The sequence below is a fragment of the Mesoplodon densirostris genome, chromosome 4 (genome assembly GCF_025265405.1).
Source record: "Mesoplodon densirostris isolate mMesDen1 chromosome 4, mMesDen1 primary haplotype, whole genome shotgun sequence".
In the NCBI taxonomy this organism is placed as follows: domain Eukaryota; kingdom Metazoa; phylum Chordata; class Mammalia; order Artiodactyla; family Ziphiidae; genus Mesoplodon; species Mesoplodon densirostris.
In genome coordinates, this window is record NC_082664.1 from 124,723,767 (window position 1) to 124,748,516 (window position 24,750).

The 24,750-nt window shown below is 48.0% G+C and overlaps 1 protein-coding gene across 1 annotated transcript in view; it reads right to left on the reverse strand.

Moving 5' to 3' along the window:
* Positions 1 to 13,974: 13,974 nt before the first annotated feature.
* Positions 13,975 to 24,750, reverse strand: part of NOX5 (NADPH oxidase 5) — a 50,046-nt gene continuing 39,270 nt past the window's right edge. Inside the window, 6 exon segments of the mRNA XM_060096111.1 lie at positions 13,975 to 14,111; positions 15,149 to 15,304; positions 21,826 to 21,925; positions 22,561 to 22,645; positions 22,919 to 23,045; positions 23,440 to 23,482. Of these exon segments, the coding sequence (XP_059952094.1) occupies positions 13,975 to 14,111; positions 15,149 to 15,304; positions 21,826 to 21,925; positions 22,561 to 22,645; positions 22,919 to 23,045; positions 23,440 to 23,482 (648 nt within the window).

Consider the following 24,750-nt stretch of genomic DNA (forward strand, 5'->3'; position numbering starts at 1 on the left):
CTTGCTTTGAACAATAAAATATGGTGGAAGTGACACTGGGCCTAAGCCTTAAGAAGCACTGGAAGCTTCCACCTTTGTGCTCTGGGGGAGGCCTTGAGCCAATGTATAAGAAATTTGGTCTCTCTGTACTGTGGAGATGTTAGGCCAAACCAACCAAAATGTCGCAGTTTGGAGCAGAGAAAGGTTTATTGCAGGGCCATGCAAGGAGATGGGTGGCTCATGCTCTGGGCAGCTCAGGCCCCCCAAAACCCCCGAGCTCCCCAAAGAGACTCCCCTAAGGGGCAAAGCATTTTTAAAGGCCAGGTGAGGGAGGGGCGTTGCAAGGTATGTGATCAACTCATGCACAATTCTCTGATTGGTTGATGGTGAGGTAACAGGGAGTTGTCACAGGGGTTAACATCATCAATCCTTAGGTTCCAGGAGGCCTGGGCCATCAAGTAGTTAACATCTTCCATTTAGTGGGTGTTTTTCACATCTGTAAAACAACTCGGGAAATGTACATTAAATACTGTTATCTAGGTACTGAAGTACCTGGAGAGGAGCTAAAGCAGAGGATATGGGGGAAGGCCGGTCCCGGGAAGGTCCCATAGGGTCCTGCTCCATTACAGAGACAGTATAGAGAGCTGGTGGAAAAGGAGAGACCCTGAGAATCTATGGGAGGAGAGAAAGAAAGAGAGGAAGGAAGAGAGAGAGAGAGAGAGAGAGAGAGGGAGAGGCCCAGCGGTCCCAGCTGAGGCGGGCCTTCCAGCCACCCCTCTGTCGACTTAAAAAATATCCACAACCTAAAAGTTGAGAGTTATGTTTTACTTGGAGGAAATTTTTAGGACTTTGAGCCACGTAGGCAGCATCTGCAGTAACCCTGAGAGAACTGCTCCGAGGAGGTGAGGGAGCAGCAAAGTTATATAGGAGTTTTGCAACAAAAGGCAGGTAGTCTGAATATCAAAAGATTATTGTTAATTAAAGAAAACCAGATATCTCAAGTTAAGAAATTTAGCGCTTTTCTATGCATGGGAAAATGCAAGAGTCTGGGCTCACTGAAATCATTCCTTTGATACGCACCTCAGCTCTCTGGGGCCAGTGTCCTGTGTTTTCATATCCTGAGTTTCCTCAAGGCTCACCGAAATCATTCCTTTGATACGCACCTCAGCTCTCTGGGGCCAGTGTCCTGTGTTTTCATATCCTGAGTTTCCTCAAGGCTCACCGTGGGGAGCGACTGCAGTTTGATGGCTGCGAGAGGGCAGGTATTCTTTGTTTCCTTCCTGAGTTCCCTCAGGGCTCACAAGCTCATGCAATCTCTGATGACTGTGACATCCTTTCTTTACTGATGTGGCAGGCAATATTCCATTTCTCACCTCCAAGGCACCAGCCACGTGAGTGACCCATCTTGGATGCCCCAGCCCAGTCCAGCCCCCAGATGGCTGCAGTCCCAGCCGATATCGTATGCAACAGAACTACCCTGCGATCCCAGTCAACCTATGAACTCATGAGAGACAATGAAATGGTTGTCTAAGCCATTGACTTCTGGAGTGGTGAATTACACAGCACTAGATAATTGAAGCAATCAGCGAAAATTTTGAACTTTCACTATGTACTACACCTGGTGTCTCACTATGAGAGATACAGAGAAATCACCCTCAGGAACTTAGTTTGGGCAAGAAGATGGCGCATAGGCGAGTATAAAGATTTGAAGCATTTACTAATCCACACTCAAATGTGTGCTTAGAAACATGATGCAAACAGACTATTTGATGAGAGGGCTGGGAGGCTGAGGAAGGTAATATTTCTGAGAGAAAAATATTTTGAGCTGGATTTTGAAGGAAAGGGCAGATGACATTAGATGACATTACAGAGAATGGGGGGAGAGCGGGGCATTTATAGTAACGTGGCAAGAAAATAAACTGGGAGCCCCAGGAGGAGAAGTAGAGAAGCTTAAAGTTTGATATTAGCTGTGAAACTGCACAGCTCAGATTGGGACTTGAACCCACCGTCTTTTAATTGAGATCACACACCTGGTCTCAGGACTTAATGAAGCTCAGCTTCCTGATGTCTCATCTCAGAAAGAATTCAGTGAGAGACAAAGCAAAATGTAAGAAGTGGATTTATTTAGAGAGAAACACACTCCACCAGCAGAGTGTGGCAAGAGGCCCTGAAATAAGAGGTGGTTAGTATTTATGGGCTGGGTAATTTCTTAGGCTAATGAGTGGGAGGATTATTCCAACTATTTTTTGGGGGGGGTGGATTTCCAGGAATTGGGCCACTGCCCACTTTTTGACCTTTTATGGTTGGCCTCAGAACTGTCAATGGGTGTGTCATTTAGCATATGCTGATGTATTACAATGAGTGTATAATGAGGCTCAAGGTCTACTGGAAGTCAGATATTCTGCCATCTTTGACCTAGTTGGTTCTAACCAGTTTTTGTCGTGTCCTATGCCTGTGTCATTCCTTTAAAGGTTGTGCCCTGCTCCCTTCCCTCCTGTTTCAGCTGGGTATAAAAATAATGGGGCTATTACAAAGCCAGGTTTTAGGTCTGCAGTGAGGACCTCAGAAAAGCTGGTCATCTCATGATCTTTACTTTTTCCTACCCATTTGGCAGAAATACAACTTGCTTCCCTGCTGACTTATAAATGCTCGTGATTGTGGAGTCTCTTGGGGGAAGTTCTCTTCAGCACCCATTGGAGTGGGTGCAGGAGGATGTTCAGAACCTGTCTGCAGAGGGCCCTTTTAGGTGCCCCCCAAGAACAGCTTATGGGGGGTGGGAATTGAGGTTGTCAGGGCCCTTTGTGTACTGAGGAGGAGCAAGGCTTAAAAGACTGTGGAAGCAGCAACCTCACCAGAGCTAATTGGTTGGTAATCAGCAGGTTAATGGCTCACATCGGGGATAATGCAAGGCTGGAGCCATGGGGCAGGAAATGACTCTAAAGCCTCCCCCCTGCTTTGCTCCCCTCCCCTCTAATGTTTGGTGGGGCTTTGAGGTCTCCTACCTGGGAAGGGCTGGGTCCTCTTTGCCTCCTCGGCTCTGGGGGTCGGGACAAGGCCAGAAGGTGATGTGTAGCACCAAGACACTGACTCACAAAACAATGAGTGACTGCCCTTCCCTTGAAGAAAAGGAGGGGTGCAAGTGCAGGTTGGAGGGGGGAGAGGGGTAAGTGGTCCCCACTCTAGGCAGAGAAAGGTTGAGGGCCAGGGAGCCAGCTGGCTCATCAAAGCATCTTTTTTTCAAATTTTAGGGTGCCACCTGAGATTGTGGGTCCACCCAGCCTACTCCATTGATAATCTTAGCAGACACAGATTTTTACAGATACTGAATCAGTTAGGAATATGTTTAGTTGTAAGTAACACAACTCCTAACAGTGACCTTAAAAATAAAGACATTCCCTCAATCCACAGAGAACTATTGAGAGGTGACCTCATGTGCAGCACTGTTCTAGGAGTTGGGGACACAGCAGAGTAAAGCAAACTTCCTGTCCTAGAGCAAGAAGGCACTGGGTGAGGGCAGAGGCTTGACACTGCCTGGAGTGCCCAGGGCTCTCTACCTTTGTCCTCCATTCACCCTGTGTATTGGTTTCTGCCTCCTGGTCATAGGATCCCTCGGATGTCCAGGAATCTCGGCCAAGACAGGAAGTAGGAGATAGAGGGGGCACGAGCCTCTCCTGTTCCTTTTATCAGGAAAATGAAAACTTTCCCCAAACCCCCAGCAGATTCTCACCATCATTGGGGAGAACAGGCACATGGCTACATGAATTCTCAGGACTAATTAATCTGGTCGTTATTTTCACCTGCGGTTGCCCAGAACACCATCAGGGGTCAGTTTGCAGAGAAGAGGGAAGGATGTCGGGGTCAGGTTGTTCACGGGCCTCGCTGTTCACGGGGCGAGGCCCTGACAAAGGGACAAATATCCTATTGCAAATCTTAAGTAAATAGTAAAACAATTAAAAATGACATTGGATGCAATCCAAGATCAGGCAAAAAGTCTTTATTTATTGCTGTTTACTAAGCTCTTTTCCAAGTGCTCTGTAGGAAATGTGAGGGGTGGGAGAGAAAGGATCCAGCCTCAGGGAGCTTTCAGGCTAGCTGGAGATGACAACCACACAGACGAAACAACCTGGGACCACGAGAGAGTGAAAAGGCTTTGGTTGGGTCTGAATGCACAGTATCGAATAGAGGCACAAGTAAATGCCGTCACGGTAGGAAGCACGATCACCGCCTGCCCTGCCCACACCCCTTCTGGGGAACCTGTCACAGCTCCTAACCGTGCAGTCCTATGACGTCCAGGCCCCTCCCCAGGCCCAGCCATGGCTGATGGGACCAGATGTGGACCCTGAGCCCAAGGCAGCCAATCCACTGCCTGGCAGCAGGGACATGTGAGCTGAGTCACGCAGATGTTCCCTCTTGAGAATCTGAAGTAAGAGATGCAGAGACTACTGCCCAGGGTGAGAAGTCCTGACACCCGGCAGGACGTGTCAAGAGACCACAAAGGACCTCAAGAAGGGAAGGGCAGGGACTTCCCTGGCGGTCCAGTGGTTAAGACTTCACCTTCCAATGCAGTGGGTGTGGGTTTGATCCCTGGTCGGGGAGCTAAGATCCCACATGCCTCGTGACCAAAACATAAAACAGAAGCAGTATTGTCACAAATTCAATAAAGACTTTAAAAAAATGGTTCACGTCAAAAAATGTTAAAAAAAAAAAAAAAAAAAGGAAAGGGCAGCCTCACTCCTGACTTGCGTCCATCCTGAACTGGAGTTGGTGTTGCCCATTCCATCCTGACCATCAACATTCCTTTTACTAGGGCTGCTTTGAACAGGTTTTGTGTCTCGACTTGAATGGTACGGTGTGGGAAGGCTTTGTCCTCAACCCTCATCCCTGCATCCCCCTCTTACCCATTCCCCAATCCATCCCCCGCCTCTGCCTTAGTCCAGGTGCTCTTCCACCAGCTGCTCCCCCTGCATTTGCTCTCCCCTTCATTTCATTGTCCACACTGTGGACAGTGGTCTTTCCAACATGACCCTGTCATGCCCTTGCTTTACATCTGTGGCTCCTCATAGCTCAGCCTCCAGGCCTGTCTCCACTGTGCACTCCCTCCCTGGTTAAGTTCCTGACCCACCCTCCAGCCACCCTGAGATTAGACAGTCACACCTCTGTGCCTTTGCACATGCCCAGCCTTGTGTGTACAAATACACCCTCCACCCCTGCTTCCCATGTCTCCTCCAAGATCAAGGTCAGGGGACATCTCACCCCCACCCTGACCTTGATTCCCCTCTCCTTTGGCCATGACAGCAGTTCATGAGGCCCTGTGCTGGCATCTACTTCATTGTGTTAGCACCACACTTTGTGTCCTTGTCACCTGGCACTGTGCTTGTGGGGTGGATGAATGAATCAATGAATGAATGAGTGATTCTCTAATAATAAACCTCAGCTGACTTGATAGGATTTTGTTGGGAGATTCGGGTGTGAGGAGGGGGCTTTCCTTCCTGGGAGATTAGCCTCGGTCTAGCCTGGATGGGGGAGTCAGGTTGCTTTTTGAGGCCCTCCTGCCCTTAAAGACCATCCCACCTGCCTGCTCCCCTGGTGACGTGGGGACAGCCTCACTGAAACTGGCCTTATTGTCCTCAACACTGAACAGAAATTCCCCTGGAGCACTTCTCTGTTTTCCTCTTCTCGAGAAGAGGCACACAGACAGAGCCAAAGAGCAGAGGGCGACGAACCCCTCAGATTTGAGAAACAGGCAGGAGATTTCAGAAGCTATCAGGGGAGAAAAGAACCTACATTATCCCCCAAATTCACAATGCAGCCCTAACAAGCTGGAGCGCCTGTGATTTGATCTTCCCATCTTCCCGTGTCTCCTGCAGCCCAGGATTAGCCAGTTTGGGAAAAGATGCAGTGATGTCCACACAGCTAGCCAGGGCTTCCCCGGGGACGTGTGAGGGCGATGTATGGGGACTCCTGGGAGCCGGGTGGTCTTTCCTGGGAGGGGAGGGCATTTATCAGGCCCCCAAATATGTCTGGTCATAAAGGACCTGAAGATAAAGGGCTGCAGAGCCCTTCTGATGGCAGAGGGGCAACTTGGAAGAGAGTCCTCACCAGAACCCGACCACACTGGCCCCCTGATCTCAGACTGCAGCCTCCTGAACTGTGAGAAATAAATCCTGTTGTTTATGAGCCCCCCATTCTATGGTATCAGGCTATAGTAGTCCCAACGGACTAAGACAGAAATAACCAGCATCTGTTAAAACTTACTACCTGCCGAGCACTGTCTTAAGGATCTCATGCACATTTATTTATTTATTTAATCATTTTACCATTTCTCTATCTAATAGATACCATTGTTCTTGTTGTCCCCATTTTACAGATGAGGAAACTGAGAGCAGGGACTTTGACTCTTTTGTCCACTGTTCAACTCCAGCACCCAGAACGGCAGGAATTCAACAAACTCATCCACTAAACAGCATCAAAATGTGCTCTAATGTGGAGCCTGGGGGCCAACAATCTCCCAGATGATGATGTCGTGGGACCTTGGAGATGCACGGAGGCTCTGCCCCTCCCTCCTGCCCTCTTTCCTTCCATACTTATTTTTCAAGGGCTTCCTATATGTAGAACTTGTGCACAGAGAGGAATCAGATTTCCCTTCTGCCCCCAAGTGGGTTATAATTACAGTGTAATAAGCAGCAATAACCTATGCAGAAAAATTCCAGTAAAGTAATAAAAAACACAAAGAGAAGCAAACAATGTGCTGTAACAAGTTTGTCATCCATCCATCCATCCATTCACTCATCCAAGGAGAATGCATTGAGCTAAGCCCTGGGATGCAGGGATGAATGTGATTTAGGTCCCCCTTCTGGTGGGTGAGGCCGTGGCTGCCTCCCTCAGGGAAGCAGAGGCTTGGGGAGAGCAGGCTCCAGGCTTGAGGTCCGCCCCCTCCATCTAGCTCTGCTCTGCCCCAAGGGGTGCTTTCCCCAGAGCTGGCCCAGCCCAGAGTGCCGGCTCCAGGGCTGTGGCCTGTCGAGAAAAGCAGGTCAGTAAGACTTGTCCCCAGGCTTCAGGCTGACTGTCCCCTTTCAGTGTCCCTCTGGGCTCCCTCCCTCCCTCCCTGTGGTGCCTGGCAGAGGGCCTCAGGCTCCCGGCTGGGCTACTCACTCACGCACTGAGCCATCCGCACACAGATCGGCCATCTCCCCCCACTGGCCCCCAGAGCTCTGCGGGGTGATTGATGGGGCTACTCTGTTCCTGGTCCCAGAGAGCTCCTTTGAATAATAACTTGGCAAATTTACTCTCTCTCTCTCTTTTTTTTTCTTTCCCTATTTTCTGATTCATTGGCTCTAAGTCATTCATCTCTTTTGAATTAGAGGAAGAAAGAAGAAGAATGAGGAAGAGGAGAAGGACGTGTCCCAGAGGTACAAGGGACCCTGAGCCCCACCTCCTCATTCTACAGGGGGAGCTGGAGGTGGAGCCCACCTCTGCCGTTAGGATTTCTATATTAATCCTGAGCTCCGCTTGTAGAAGAGAAGCAAGTGTGGGAGGGATGGGAGGTGGGGGAGGCAGGGATCTTTCTAGGGCCCCTGAAGTTGCACCTTGAAGGCAGCTGCCCACTCTATCTACATGTAAGGCTGGTCCAGTCTGCCTGCAGGGATATTGCAGTTTGCTCATCCTTGAGGGGGCACAGGCAGAGCAGGTAGGGAAAGGAAGGAGACACGGGGGTTCGTTCAAGTGAGTTATGTCAGCTCATCAACACCAACGCTTGATCACCTACTATGTGCTAGGCACGGGGGAGACAAAGATGCCTAAACCCTGTTCCTGCTCTCAAGGAGTTCACAGACATGCATAGGTAAAGCCAATGCCTGCAACAGATGCTCTCGTGGAAATAGGTCCCATGCAATCACACCGAGGAGGCTGTTCTTCTGCACTGAGAGGGATCAGCAAGGAAGTCTTCACAGATGAGCTGATAAAGTGTTCTGAGATCTCAATCTGAAGGCGGGGAAGCGTGCTCCAAATGTTAGGCACCGCAGAAGCAAAGGCTTGAAGGTGTGAAATTTCATGGTGGTCGGGGAAACTCTGAGTTATATGGCATTTTTAGAGTATGAAGGTGAGATGGATGTTGGCAAGACACAGGAGGAAGGGCCAGTAATGATACCGGCTGCAGATCTTAATCGAGTGCTCATGCGGGGAGGCCTGTGTGCAGGTCTCAGGAGTTCGATGATTGCGATAGGACAGTTATGCAACAGGAAGGGGTGCAATCAGATCTGCAACAGTGTGGAGGATGGATCAGACCCAGAGAGACTGAAGAAAGGAAGACAGCCAGGAGGTGAATGTAATAGTCCAGGCAAGAGGCAATTGAAGGACTGAACCAAGGCCAGGTCGATGCAGGAGGGAATGGATTTTTGAGAAACATGTTGACAGTGCTTGGTGGTTGGCTGAGGCTGAGGATGGGGAGATAGAGGAGTCAAGGGTACCTCATGGGCCACCAGCTGAAACAGGGATCATAGCACAGAAACATTCACGAACAACTGCCAAGCACCTATTAGATGGTAGCTCTATTCCCGGCACAGAGGCACAGAGACAAATAATTCATGTCCCTTGGATGTACACTTCACGGTTTTTTAAAGACAAGCTTAATCTGTATACACAGACATCCAACCAAGTTTGGGGGAATCTCAGAACTTTTTTCTTTTACCAGAAAAATAATGCACCCTTTCCCCTCCACCACACTGAAAATCCCTCCCTATTTTATTTTGCTTTCTCCAAGAGGTGACACTCACAGAATTGGGATGATTCCAGGTGGCCCCATTTGTCCCGGGGTAGGATCAGGGCAGCTCATTTGGGGCCACTGCCACGTGGCTGAGGTTGGGAGCGGGAAGCTTCCTTGAGAGTCGAGTCTTTCTCTAGCTATCTCTGCCTTTCAGCTGGAGCCTTCTTCCCCCTGGGATGGATTTCCCCATAAAATAAATGTCTTGTCTGAATTAATCTTATTTTTAAAAGGAGAAAGTCATCATATCGTAAAGACAGATCATAAAAAGACGCATCAGTCTGTCAGGAAGACTGGTTAATATGAATATTTGTTTAGCAGAGACAGTGCACCCGAGGCAGCCTTTCTGGACCAGCCCTGGGCCTGGAAGGGGCCTTTTATTTGAATACTTAGAGCATCTAGGGCTGGCAGCTTTGCATTCTGAATATGGGCACTGTAGCAGCCACACTCTGCAGAAGAGTCCGGGAGAGGCCCCCCAGCTGGAGGGATGGCTCCCTCAGTCCCAGCCATGCCCCAAACACTTCCATTAGAGAACTAATCAATATGAGGGATCTTTAGAAGACACCTCAGACAATCTCTCCATTTTGTTTCATTCTTTAAGAAAATGACATAGGCCATCACATAAGTATGTACATAAAAAACGAGTAATATATGAAGTGCATGGTATAAAAATTCTATGCTGTGAAACATTACCTGGGTAACACATAAACACACGAAACAGAACAGAGAAAACCACAAAAGTGCTTTTGCCTTCTCCACAGTTGACCACTGTGAACTGTTTGGTGTGCACCTTTCTCAACGTCTTCCAATACATTTCTATCTATTTGTCTCCTGCATGATACACATACTGTTTGGTTTTTGTTAGATGGAATAGAAACATATCAAAACTCGGTACTTGAATTTTTTTTTAAATTAACATTCTACTTTGGGTTTCTTTTTAAAAATAAAGCTATAAAACGAATACTTGTTTATCATAGAAACTTCAAAATCGATAGAGGGGTAGAAAATAAAAAGTAAGAAAGAACCCTAAAACCCCAAAAAGAAAATCTTTTCCTTCCTTTCTCTTCATTTCCACTCCCCAGAGCAAACAGATAAAATATATTTGTGTGTATCTTTTTGGAAATGACTATGCATGTACAGGCGTTTAAACACACACATCCTCCATCTGTTCATTGAGGAAGTGAGAGCTCGGAGAGGTCACGGGGCAGATCCAAGGTCACACAGCTGACTGGGGCAGAAGCAAATGCAGAGCCGGGCGCCCCAACTTCAGAGGGCAAAGGCCTTTCCACGGCACATCTCCAGGGAGTTTGCCCAGAGCCAGTCTCAGCTGGTGTGGCTAATCCTAACCTCCACCTTGTCTGCCAGGTGGTGACGCTTCTCCATACCACCCACGTCCCCCCGGCCCGTCCCCCCAGCACTGCTGCGTCGCAGTGTATTAACGGACTGCACTTGTGGGGCTTGTCCGGGGCGGGGGCCTAACGGTTTGTTTCACTAACTCTGCTGTCTCTGCCAGAGCTGTCGTCACAGCAGAACAGCGTCGTGGAGCCTCCTGGCAAAGCGATTCGTTCAGTGGGCTTGTGCCTGCGCTTTTGTTCCCCAGATTACAAGTGACAGTTACAGGCAGAAGACCCTTCCCGAGGATGATTCCATTTAAGTAACCCCTTGCCCTGGTGGGAGCCGGTATCCGGTTAGGGCTCTTGCCCCTCCCTCTACAGGAGGCTATGGGGCCACAGGCCTGACCCCCAGGAGCTCACAGCTTGGTGGAGGAGGGCAGCACACACCCTGATACACCCACCGCTGATCTGCAGTTCGCCTGTGTTCCCGCTGTGTTCTGTGTGTGTGTGTGTGTGTGTGTCGACCTTGGCCATCTTGGGCCCAGATGTGCCTACAGCATTGCCAACATCTGGGTGGAAGGAGAAAAGTCAGCCAGCCATCGGGATGCATTTGTTTCTGGTTGACGGCAGGATGGCTCCCATCTGGGCATCTAGGAAACATCCAGACGGACAGCCCGAGTAATCTGTATACCCACATATTTGATCCTGCCACCTGTGACAATGTGAGGTGGCAGAGCCTGGACCAACAAACTCCATCCCTCCAGCCAAGCCAGGCCTGTTCTGACCTTGCAGACAGAAAAGAGGGAAGCCCAGAACCCGGACACTGGGTACAGGGATGGGAGGTAGGGTGTGTGTGTGTGCGTGTGCGTGTGCGTGTGTGTGTGTGTGTGTGTGTGGGCAGGGCAGGGGGTTGGGAGAGGAGGGTTGTGTGTGCATTTGTGTGTTGGGGTAAGGGGCTGGCGGCTAGAGAAACCCTGATCTAGAAAATGAAGTCTCTGGACTTCACGGTTCCGCTCGAGTCTGGGGCTGGAGGTGTGGCCCGGGGCGGGAGCTTTGGGGTGGGGCACGGTCTTCCCTGGCTCTTCCTGATTCACTAAGGTTCAGCAACCAGTGTCCCTCCCAGCAAAACAAAACCTCCCGAGATCGCTGGTTCCGCAGTGCCCTCTAGTGGGCAAGAAGAATATGTCTGGAGAGAAAGCCTTCGCTACACGTGGTCACAAGTCACACGTGTGGATCCTTCAGGCATTTTAGAATCGAGGTGCAAGTTCCTCCACGTGCTTCCACACCCTTTGGAAGACAAGATTCTACATGAACAGTTGGCTGTTTGTATAGAGGAGTGGGAGAACGGTAGAAGTCTGTAAAGAGAGAGCAAGGGACTGAGGACTGGGGCACCCGTGTTTTAGGGCATTGTGGACAGAGACTGGGCAAAATGTAAAACAATGGTGACTCGTGTGTGTGTGTGTGTGTGTGTGTGTGTGTGTGTGTGTGTGTGTGTGTGTGTGTGTGAAGTCCTGTGCTAAACAGACTCTGCCCTGCCAACTCCCCCGTGACTTTGCTATATCCTCTTTAGATACCCCAGCCCATCAGGACCTCTTAGCTTACCTCTCTCTACCCTCCATAGAGTGAAGTTGTATTTTGTTCCTGTTCTTGTTTTTGTTTTTGTTTTTGCTTTTCCAAGCCTTCCCAAGTCTGATTACGAGGGGAAAACACAGACTCAACAGGAGGAAATGGGTTCCAAGAATGTTGCCAGTTAAGCTGGTGACAACTTCTCTTGGTCTGAGTTCCTCCACGTGAGTTGGGCGCCTATCCCAGGCTTGTTGAAAATTAAACACGATCATGCACAAGTGCCCCAACATAAGGCCTCCCAGATATGCTGGCTCCCAGCCCCAGGAGAGGCTCCTTGAGCCCAGTTCTCTGTCTTCCTGCCCTCCACACAGCACGTGGTTGCCTCCTTCACCACAGAGCTGACAGCTGGGTCCCAGTCTTCCTCTTGTATTCTTCCTCCAGCTCCTCCCACATCTTGGATATGACGTCCTGTGTCCCATCTTTTCTCTGTCTCAGTCCTCACTGTGCATTGCACCCTCTGCCCCAAGATGCATTTCAACATCCTCATCCACCATCCCCTTTTCTTGCTGCTTCTTTTTGAAAAGAACTTCTCCCACCGACTTTGTTTCATTGTCATCTGCAAGATGACTCCAAGGGTCCTCTCTGCTCGTCCTCTGCACTCCCCTCACTGGCTGCATCCCAGCCGCCCTCCCCCTTTGATGCCCAGCCCTTTACAACGGGTGTCACCATCATGGTTGTCACCAGCTTCTTTACCTGTTCTATGCCAAGTACTTCCAACCCACAGAAAAGAAAGGTACAATCTACAATCCCATTGAAAAGTGCCTGATTCCAACCCCCTGAAGGCAGTTTTGGGGAGAAGAGTTTAGGCTGTCACAGAAGAGATGGAACCCAGCAAGACCAGCTGCAAGGCAGAGGATGCCCGGGAACAGTGGGGTCACCAGGGGCTTGTAGTGTGGGGCAGAGAGAAAATGCCCAGCTCGGATCCGACAGGTGAGGCTAGCCCTCCTGTGCCTGCCTGACACCTAGGACCTCTCCTCCCCCAAGAGTCTCCTAGGGGGGCTTTTGTATTTTCTGTCCTTGCCATCCACTCCTACCCGGACAGTGACAGATGCAGACAGAGGCTGGAACACAGACCAGAGGGAGCTACGGTGCAGAGGGAAGATGCAGAGACTCAGATGCCTGGAGCAATAAAGAGCCACCCAGGGACGGAGGATGAATGTCCTGGGCACTAATGGTGGTATATCATTTCACCCTCAGCAACCGTGATCAGGGAGGACGGGGCACCGGGCCCATATACTCCAGATGAAGAAACAGGCTCAGAGAGGTTGCCAGGGCCACGTCATTGGGGCATGGCTGAACTGAGCGTCAAGTCACAACCTGCTAGATTCCTGGGCACAAGGCCTTTCTGTGACCCCCCATGGAGAGACACACACAGAGACGCTGTCTCCATACTGCTTCTCTAATGACTCAGTGTGTGCAGAGAAGGGAAAACCATCATGCAGAGCAAGGGAGGGACACACACAGGGGGGAGACACAGGGAGAAAGGCAGACAGAGATAAATAGGGAGAAAAGGGACACAGATAAATAGGGAGATGGGAAGACAATGACATAAGGAGAAGGGAAAATTAGCTGCTTATCTCTCCCTATGGGAATGGATTTGGGATAAAATACACATTCCAGGTCTCACCCCCTGATCTTCAGAATCAGAATTTCTGGGAGTGGGACCCAGGAATCTACATTTAAAGAAAGCTCCTCTGAGTAGCAAAGTATGCTTTGAAATGCATCAGATCAATGGGATAGATTTGTGGACGGCTAGAGGGAGGGATAGATGGAAAACACACAGTAAAGCAAATACAGCAAAATGTTAACTGAGGAATCTAGAAAGTGGGTAACACTGTCCACTGCACAATTGTTTTAACTTTCTGTATGTTTGAAAATTTTCATAATAACATGCTGAGTGTGTGGAAGTTCCTGAATGATCGTGATGATTAGGCAGGTCTGGGACTACTGTAGTAGGAAGGGAAGGCATCCTCAGAGGACTTCTAGAGAAGCTATTGCCCTGAGAAGGCCCCCTGCACTCCCCAACCATGTCCCCTCCATCCCCCGCCCCCAGTCTGACCAGTCCCACAGCAATCTCAGAACTCACAGCAGCACCGCACAAGGCCCTGCCCTTCTCCCTGGGCTCTGAAGGAAGTCCATCTGTCCCCTAGGGCCTCCTGTTCTGCACGTTAAGGAGGATTTTCTGGGTCATCTGAGGCTGGTCTCTGCAGGGCCCTGGTAGCAATCCGATCCGGCTGGCGGGCAGTGTGGGTTTGGGCAGAGCTTGGAGAGGCGGGGCTAGAAGTTCCCTTGGAAAAACTTGAAGCTGAACTGCTTACAATGGCCCTTGAGCACCTTGGCCAGAGCTGGGAAGCCACAGAAGAAGACCTGCTCCTTGCCCTTCTTCTCAGTGGCTAACTTCTGGAACACCTGGACTGCACACGGTTGGGGGAGAGCAGAGGGAGAAGAGGGGGGACCGTGGACCTGCCCAGTGACACACCCAGTGGAGCCGAAGACATGATGGGCCAGGATGGCTGTCCTCCCCATGAGGAGCCCCAAAGCACAGCTGCTTGGCTTCAGCTATTAGTTTAGGGGCCGTTTGCTCAGTGAGTAACCTGACTCTGACCCTAGGGAGAGGCTGGACCAGAAAAAAATAAGACCCAGGCCCTCGGTTCAAGGAGCTTCATCCATGGGGGAGATGTGCACTAAACCAGCTGCAGTGCTGTAGGGCGATGGCAGCGCCCAGAGGGCACACTGACCTCCAAAGCCCCAACCTCATGCTAGCCCACGGGCCTCCATCAAAATGCCGCTTTCCTGAAGGCAGGCTTTCTCCCCCAGCGAGGACCCTTTTCCACCCCAAGTTCTGCTTAAGAATTGCCTTTGCCTAAAGTTCTCTTGGTGCCGAAGCCCCACTGGCATCCCGTTCCCCCCAGGCTCTCACTATCTAAACATGGATCATCTATAGCAGTTTGAAAAGCAATACCTTCTGGTCACTTCAGGCAAACTCTGCACCCCAACTGTTAAGTGCTCAGGGAGGAAAAATAATAATAAAACCAATATGAGGAATAAAATAGAAAGACTGCAAACTATTCTGTGGCTCTGGGCCTCAGTTTCCCTGTTTGTACCAGGAAGGGATAAGACTTGATGCCTCCCCGGGGCTCTGTCCACTGGGGCCTTCAGACTCTGGTTTGTAGGGGGTCAGGGCTGGGAGAGGCCTTGGAGGTTATATGGGCAAACTTCCTCTGTGATCAGATGGGGAAACGGAGGCTAGGGGTGGAACAGAGGGAGCTAGTGATAGAGCCAGAATGTAGGTCCCCTGCCTCCAGTTCCAGCCCTGAGATCCTGGCTGGACTTGGATGCTGGCCTCAAGCTTTGCCCCTGCTTGTTTGGCCCTAATCTCACTGCTTCAGGCTCTCAAACCCACTAGTCCCTGCAGGCTTCAGGGCTCCAGGTGGCCTTTACCTTGTTCAATCTGGCCGCCCAGGCTGGCTGCGTGTCTGGAGGCCCGTGATGGAATCCTTCTTCTCCTTCTTGGCCTGGAGGTCGAGGGCCATCTGCAAACCAATGGCCTTCATGTCATTCTTGCCCAGCACGGAGGTCATATACATGCGCAGCTCCAGGAAACGGCCTACGTTGGGGAGGAGAGGGCAGGGTTGAGAGGCCAGCACCCATGATGGGGACAGGGCAGGATGCCAGCCACCTTGCCCTGTGACTTGAAGGGGGACTCACACTGTCAGCCAACCATATTCACCCAGTACCTCCATTTGACCAGTGCTGTAGAAAGGAAAGATGGCTATCTTGAGCTGCTCGAGCTGGGTAGGCCCTGTGCACGGCATAGATGAGTTATCGTATAGCCATTGTGTAATGTAAGTCTCACAACCACCCCAGGACCTGAACCTTATATTTACAGAAGGTAAATGAATCCCAGGGCAGCGTGGCTGTCCTTGGTCTCTGAACTCATGCCCTTCTGTGCCTCATGGTGTCTGCTCAGCCTAGTTGGGGAACACAAGCCATACACATATGGAAAGACCACTGGGACCAGAGAGTCAAGGGTTGAGTGAGTGGATCAGATGGCAAATGCTACTGATATACAGGGAAGGCTGGAGCGCACGCAGCCGCTTCCTGGGACAGTGGGGATTGGGCGAGGTCTTGGAAGAGGGCTGAGACTCAAAGGGGAGGTGAAGGAAGGCACCCTAAGAAGGGAGTAGCATGAGACAAAGGTGGGAGGCTGGAGTTTGTGGGGCATGATGTGACTGCCCAGCTGGAGCACAGCATCCTTGAATGGGTACAACAGCGGGTAGGACTGGATACACACGGAGGCCAGAATGTGAAGAATCTGGAATGCCCAGCTAGGGAACGGGGGCAGGGAGAGGGTACTGGAGCAGGGCATGATGAGATGAAAAGAGCATTTCAGGGAGGGGAGTCAGAGGACTGAAGGGACAGAGCAGAGACTGGCATCTAGGAGACGCATTAGGCCTGAGCATCCACAGCTCTGTGTCTGCAATGGGACAGGTTTGTGAGATACTGATCCCACCAGCTCTAGGGCAATTGGTACAACCAGGTGGGCACCTCTGTGCTCAAGCAGTTTCCTCCATTCTCCCAGAGGTGGCAAACAAATGTTGTCATTTTCCCGGTGTGCCATTACGGGGAGAAGACTGGCCAGTGCCGCCCCAAACCCCTGCCACAATGCAGGCCAGGAACGGCGGGGCCTGATCTACCATGTTGGATTCATGAGCTGACAATCCTTTATCCTTAAAGGATTCTCTCTCACTAAAGGATTCAGGCCATTCCAGCTTGTTCTCTATTGTTTCATATGCCACGATTAGCCCACTTTTCCTTTGGCTCAAGATCTCAGCCATTGTTAAAATGCAAATGGCCCTAGGAGGGACACCACATTTTATTTCACACATCACTGAACTTGAGTAGTGTGGTGGTGCAGGAGGGAAGAAGACATACCGTAAGGGATGCCCACCTGAGAGAGCCCTGGCCCTTCTCCCTCAGAGTCACTGCCCCCCACCCCCCGTTCCCCCACACAGGGGTAAGAAAGGAGAGAATGAGACATCAGAATGGGAGGGAGAAGGAGGCGCTGTAGAGGTTTTTGCTCTCTCCAAGACAGCGTGTTCCAGACAGTCCTCCCATTTCTGGGACACTCTCTTAAGGAAATCATCCAAAGGAAGGGGAAAACAAAACTATGTGCTCATGCATATTAATTGCAGCTTTACTTATGATAGTGGAGAATTAGGAATAAACAAAATGTTCAGTAGTAGGGGCATGGTTAAATAATTTACGGCAAACCACTGTATCATTCATTACATAGCCATTAAATACTACTAGTACTGGTACTACTATTACTATTAAATTTATGGAGCAATTACTACTACTACTATTACTACTTCTGCTACTACTATTACATTTATTGAGCAGTTACTACTACTAGTAGTACTACCACCTCTACTACTATTAGTACAACTTCTACTACTGGTAAATTTACTGAGCAGTTATTAAGCTCCAGGCCTTGTTCTAAGTGCTGTACAGATGATCTCTCACCCAATCCTCACAGCAATCCTACGAGGTAGGTACTTAGTAGTATCCATATTTTTCAGATGAGAAGATAGAGGCAAAGCAATGTGCCCAAGGTTCTATAGCTATTATGGGATAGAGTAAAAGACTCAACTCAAACAGCACAATTGAAGCTTAAGCTATAGAAATTAAAAATTATAAACCACAAATTATTTGACTCAAACCTCGGTATATGATTAAAGTTGAAATCAGAGGCCATGTGCTTCAGCTGCAATGAGAAACCTTGGAAGAAATTTGAGGTAACAAAGCTGTTGACTCAAGTGGCTTTGAGAATGCAAAGCAGTGGATTGGCTGTTACCCTTTGCTTACACAGATTAGGAAGAAGCAAACCGCAAATATTTATATACCAGTAACTAGAAAATTTAAATTAAATCTAAACTTTTCCCTTAGGCTGTCATCATAAAAGCAAGTTTCTTATGAATTAATATACTTAAAAGCGTTTAGAACAAAGTCAATGCTATATAAATATTTGCTTTAATTGTTATTTACAAGAAAGAGCAAGAAGCTTTACTACAACATTCTAGGGTTTATTTGTTCTCTTCCAAAGACTGTTGACTGGTGCTTTAAGGCTTTGGATGTTTCTTATAGTAAACTATATGTGTTTGAATGTTTTTTGTGGAAAACTGTGTCTGATTACTTGAACTTATAAACTATGTTTAGCATAGGAATTTGAATTTACTCATGGCAACCTTGTGATAATTAACCAGCCAAATAAGATCTAGTTCCAGTGAACTCAACACTATAAAAAAACCTCACCAATTCTCTCGAAGTTAGAAACATATCTAGAGATATTCCTCCTTATATAAGATCTTCCGTAAGTAAAACATAACAAAACAAAATAATGACTAACAGATTAACTTTAAACATAGTACCAAACCTCAGTATTCCACAAAGATGTCCCTTGAGGACTATTAAATAACCCAGAGAAACATGTTATCATGCAATGCTTAGTAAAAAATGTAGTATACAACACTTGCTGGGCGGGGAGGGGAGGCTGCAGGGACTGGGGGGAGGACATTTAAACATTCCAGTTTAATGAATGCATAAAAGAAGGGACCATCAGCAAAAGAATTCATACATGCCAAGCTGTATAATTTTTATCTTAGACTACTTTCTAAACTTTTTGATTGCTACCTCATCAGGAAACATATTGAGCACACCCCCCCCAATAAATATATACGTTTGTTCACATGTTCGTTTCTACTTACAGATTACGTCTATTAAAAATTTATGCTTGAGTAAAAAGAACCATATTACTCTCTCACCTTGAACAACTAGAAAAATAAGCAAGATATATAAAACAATGGTTTCCAGACATTGGTCAACAGGTCATGTAGGACTGTCATTACTGAGGGAGGAAACACTGAAGTGAGCCTTACGATTGCCTGGTGTCGGCCTCACTGAATTGAGGAGACAGAAATTGGAGATCAGGGAGCCAGGACAGCTAGAACGTGCCAGGCACAAAACTAGAAAAAGGGCAACTGCAGAGAGGAAGAGAGACCGAAGGAAGAAGAGAAAGAGGAAGGGAGGATGAGGGCTCACTAGCTCTGGAAATCTGCATAAAGTTCCCCCTCAGTCTTTGGCTCAGTGTTAATCTGTACACATGTGAAAGAAAATTACCAGAAAACATGAGGTTTCACAGTACCTGGAGCTCAAAACAGAGCTGGCAATAGTTTGTGTTCCACCATCAAGAGTGCAGAGACCTTCTAATATACAAGGCAGTAGGATGAGTCCTCAGAGGTGCAGCACCTCAGCCCTGGGGCTGAATTAGCCCCACAATAAAGGCTGCTCTGGACTCATCCTAACAAAACTTAAAAGCAAGTCTTGAAAGTATCCAAACCATCCTAAACAATGTCACTGTGCACCAAAGCAAAGTACAGTACTATTTAAAGAAATACCACAAAATCCAGAACACAACATGAAATTCACAGTACTCGCCATCCAGTAAAAAATTATCAAGCATGTAAAGAAACAGGAACATATGATTCATAACTAGGAGAAAATTAGTAATTAGAAACAGATGCAGAAATGACAGAGATGATGGACTTAGACAAAGATGTTAGAGCAAATATTATAAATGTGCTTGAGAATGTAAAAACAAAACAAAGCAGCTATGATGAGAAGAGGAATGGAAAACATAAAAGATACCCAAATGGAACTTCTAGAGAAGAACAACACAATAAGAGAAATGAAAAATACAATGGATAGGATTAATAGCTATTCTAGGTCCTTTGGTTTTTCCCTATAAATTTTAGAATAAGCTTCTTGATATCTATTTTTAAAAACCTGCTGGGACTTTTATTAGGATGGGAAGGATAGATAAGTTACTGCAGAAGAAAAGATGAGTGAACTTGAAGACATAGCAATAGAAACTATCTGATATGAGGCACAGATTGAGAGGAAAAAACAACAACCATACTCACAATAACCTGTGAGATATCAAACAGTCTAAGATCTGTGTAATTGAAGTGACAGGAAGGAGAAGGGGAGACAGAAAAAAAATATGTAAAGAAAGAATGGCTGAAATTTATCCAAATTTGATGGAAACTATAAGCCCAGATGTCCAAGAAGTTCAATGAACTTCAAGTAAAAGAAATATAAAAAAACAGTTTCTCAGAAATGTTTTGTAGTTTTTAGTATACAGATCTTGCCCATATTTTGCTAAATTTATCCTTAAGTATTTCATGGTTCTTAAAATACTATTTAAAGATTTTCAAATACTAATTATTTGTTGTTTGTAAATAGAAATAGAATTGACTTTTGCATATTCACCTTATAACCTGGACCTTGTTGAACTCACTATGAGACTGATCTAAATAAAGAGCTAAAACTATAAAACTTCTGGGAGAAAACCTAAGAGTAAATGCTCATGAATTTGGGTGAGGCAAAGGTTTTAGTTAGGACACAAAAAGCATGAAGAATAAGAGAAAGAAATCTGATAAACTGGACATTATTAAAATTTCAAAATTTTGTTCTTCAAAAGACAGTTTAAGTAAATGAAAAGACAAACCACAGACTGGGAGAATATATTTATAAAATGTACACCTGGTAATGGACCTGTTTCCATAATATATGAAGAACTCTTACAATTTAATAAAAGGAAGAAAAATACCTGGATTTAAAGAGCAGACAAAATATTTGAACAGACACTTTACAAAGAAGGCATACAAACAGCAAATAAGACCATGAAAATATCTTCAACATCATAATTAATTAGGGAACTGCAAATTAAGAACATATTGAGATATCCCTATACACCCACTAGAATGGTTAAAATTAGAAAGACTGCCAACATCAAGTGTTGATGACTTGGTGCTTTGTGACCACCTAGAGGGGTGGGATAGGGAGGATGGGAGGGAGGCTCAAGAGGGAGGGAATATGGGGATATATGTATATGTATAGCTGATTCACTTTGTTATATAGCAGAAACTAACACACCATTGTAAAGCAATTATACTCCAATAAAGATGTAAAGAAAAAATGTTGATGAGGTTATGGAGCAACTGGGACTCCACTGCTGATGGAAATACAAAGTGGTACAGTCATTTGGGAAAAATAATTTGACAGTTTTTAAAACTTAGCACATACCATACGACCCAGCAATCCCAATGCTAAGTATTTACCCAAGAGAAGAGGAAACATATGTCCACACAGAGACTTTCATAGTCAAAAATGGATAAAAAGTGGAAATAACTCTAACATCCATCAGCAACTGAGTGGAAAAAGATTGTGGTATATACAGAAAATGGAACACTTCTCAGCAACAAAAAGGAATTAACTACTTACTTTAATTTAACATGCAACAGCATGAATAAATCTCAAAGGTATTACGTTTAGTGAAAGACGTTAGAAAAGACTACATACATATTATATGATTCCATTTTTATGAAATTCTAGAAAAGGAAAAACTATAGTGATCGAAAGCAGATCAGAGGTTGCCAGGAGCTGCAAGTGGAGAAAGGGTATTGATGCAAAGTGAGATGAGGGAGCTTTTGGGGGTAATAGAAATGTCCCATGTTTTGATTATGGTGATGGTTATACAACTGGACACACTTGTCAAAATGCCATTGTCTTTATTGGACACTTAAGTTGATGAATTTTATTGTATGTAAATTATCCCTCAAAAAAACTTTAAAAAAAAAGTGTGAATACAAATCGTCTGAGAATTGTGTTAAAATGTACCTTCCCGGGCCCTATTCCCAGACAATTGGACTTGGAAGGTCTGGAATGAGGCCTGGTAATCTAACTTTTTAATAAGTCCTCATTTTGAATAAAAAGAAATGCCATAAAAAAGAGAAATGGGGTGGGGGAGGCTATACATTTTTATAAAATATGAATAAGAAAAAATATCAGAAGGAAATCCTTTAAAATGCCTGGATACCTGGATGGGATTATAAATTTTTTTTCTCTTCTCTCTTTTAAGTTTCACAAAATATTACATTTTATTGGGGGAAAAGAGCAGCCCCCTCTCCCCCACATTTTTGATAGAATAATCTAAACACTTTCTTAAAGAGACCCTGAACCCCGCTGCCCCACCTCCATCATCCTCAGGCCCCGCCCCTCTCCTACCCTCCTGAGTCTCCTCGGCCTGGTCCATCTCCAGTCTGGTCAGCAGGCTCACAAACCACTCGAAAGACCGCTAGTCTCGGTTGATCCAGATGAAGTCCACCTACGGAGAAGGGTCCAGTTCAGAGGGGGGCCTACCTCATTCACTCGTATCTGTGATCCCCAGGGCTCTGGTGTAACCACCCTGCTGTTAGCAGGGCACACGTTATCGCCCCCATTTAAGGGAGGGGGAGACCGAGGCTCGCAGAGGTGAGGAACATTGCCCAGGCCACAGAGCAGCATGGGATCAGAGCTCGGGGTCCTGACAGCCAGGTCAGGATTTTCTCTAATAATCTATTGTTTACAGCAAGCAGTATTCTGAGATCTTAAGTTTAGGACAGCCAGAAAAACATTATTTCATTATTTTTTTTTAGAAAGTCTTTGAAGTGGCCTACACAGAATAATAAATTGTCAAACGGCAAACATTTTCATTTTTAAAACCACCATCAGGTCACGACTAGCAAGCGTCATGGCTGTAACTGAATTCCGGCTGCCTGATTTTCAGGCTCCGTGTTCTTTAATGAGATGCCCGCCTTTAGGGCCCAGAATGTCTCTCTGGGGGAGCCCTGAACACAGAGACTAATGGATACAAGCCGGGGAGAGGTCATCTATCCTTCCCCTGCCTCTGCACAGGGGGCACCTAGCTCTGGTGTCTGGGGAGCTCCCCAGTCCTTCCTGCAGGAGGCGATGCTCACTCACCTTGTGGAATTTCATGTCAGCATCCTGCACACCCTCCCTCCCAGAGTGCTGGCAGTTGGGGCAGATGGGCGTTCTCTTCTGGTGCCTGAGGGGAGAAGAGAGGAGGGGCTTTTGAGTTTGGGGTGAGTATGAGATTTCTCAGGACCCCAGAGAACAGTGCAGGGCACAGGGAGGGAGGTGGGGTGGCAGGGCCCACCCCATGAGGAGGGGGAGGGGTGAGACCCGAAAAAGAGCAGGAGAGGAAAGAGAAAAGGGGAGGGAGCCAGGTGAAAGGAGGGAGAAGGCAGGGCGGGGAGGGGAGGCCGTCTCTCAGGACTCTGCCCTGGGATGCAGGCAGGGCCACAGCCTGTCCACCCACCTGTACAAGATGCTCTGCAGGATGGAAGCAAAGGGGGTGATGCCGACGCCTGCCCCGTCGAGCACAGCATGCTCGGAGGTGAAGATCCTGCGGTTGGGGGTCCTGTAAGGGCCATCGATGTAGCACTGCATGCAGGAGGGGTTAGAGGAAAGACAGGGTGGGTGGGTGAGGGAGAAGTGGACCCCGACGCTTCAGGACCTCCCTTTATATGCAGGCAGTTATCTCCTGGGCTGGAACCCAGGAGTAAGTGGCTCCCACTCAGAGCACATTCTACACGCTGTGGTCTGAGCCCGAGTCTGGGAGAGCCCTAGAATGTTCGCGTGCAGAGCTGGTGAGAGCAGGGCCCAGGCAGCATGCCCCGTGTGCCCTGCGAGGGCAGGGGTTTGGTTCTGTTATCTGGAGACCTGGGAGTCAGACCGTGGGGACTGTGAAACCCGGGCACCAAGAGCCACAGCAAGCCCTCCCCGTGGGCAGAGGCTTCGATTCCTCTGCTTGGGGCCACCCCCTTGAGCCTCTCCCCTTGATGTTACAGAGCCGGTGGTTCTCAGAGGACACCTCGGAGACCTGCGGGGACTAGAGCAGAGAAGGTGGGTCTCTGGGAGTGGGCGGGCCAGGCATTTCTCAGAGGCGTCCTCGACCTTGCCCATCTGAGCAACCTTACGAAAAGGGAATTGCCTTTTCTGCCCCAACCATTCCAGGGAGCATGGGGCACTTTTGAGGGAGAACATCAGTGGTGTGATGGTACACGGACTCCTCAGAAAAAGAAAGCACCACCACCAGCAATGACAAACTCCTGATTTTTAGTGTCTAGATTTCCGGTGTAAACACTGCCGTCATGGCTCTCACCAATGACTGTGCTTAATAACTGGCTCTCAAAATTCCTGAAAATGTAACAATCACTCTAGAGGTCCAGCACAAGTCAGCTTCAGGGTGTGATGGTAGAACACTCACCCCAGCCGCCTCTTGGGCTCAGCCACTCCCGATAGCTTTCATGTTTCTAGACAGCCCCGGCCTTGAACGTTCTTTCCCTGCGCCTAGAGCTCGCTCTCCTCTTGCCCAGCTGGCAAATTCCTGTGCCTCCTTCAGTGTGCAGCTCACTTGGAGTGGCTGCTCCTCCTGGAAGCTTTGCCCAGCTGCTCCAGGCAGAAAAGCCACGCATGGGCCTGGTTCAGAGTTTGCCCCTGCCCTTGGGACCCTGCTCTGGGCTTGCTGACAGGGAGCTGCCTGAGGGCAGGGAGCAGGCCTCCTCTGCTCTGCCTAACTCCTCCAGCCCCCGAGGACAGGCAGACCAGATTCCCTGAGGTCAAAGTGCTTCCTTCCTGAAGATGAAGGAAACAGGACCCCCCCCCCCCCAAAAGGGCTGCAGGGGCCTGTGATAGTTTCTCTCTGGTGAGGAGTGACCTTCACAATCATCCAGGCAAATCCCTTATTTCACAGAGAGAAGCCAAAACAGGAGAGTGTGGAAATGACTCGCCCAAGTTCCCATAGAGCTCTGGGTGGAGCCTGGGTCTCCAGCTGCCCATCCTGCGCTCACCACGTCACATCACGTTGCTTCTTTGGGGGCAACCGAATTCTGTGTCCTCCACAGTGCTGGATGTGAACTGCTTGTGAGGATTATTTTAGGAAGTACACTGTGAGAGGGATACTTCTCTTACAATTTTTTAAAATCCTTCTGATTGCAAGGAGGAAGCCTCACATCATGGTTATTGTATCTTTAATCTCTCTAACACTTACTAATCCCTCCTCCTTCTTTTCTTTTAACAATCTGAGAAAGAAAGAGATGGAGAGCATGACAGAGAGAGAGAGAGAGAGGGAACAAGCAGTGGATGCAG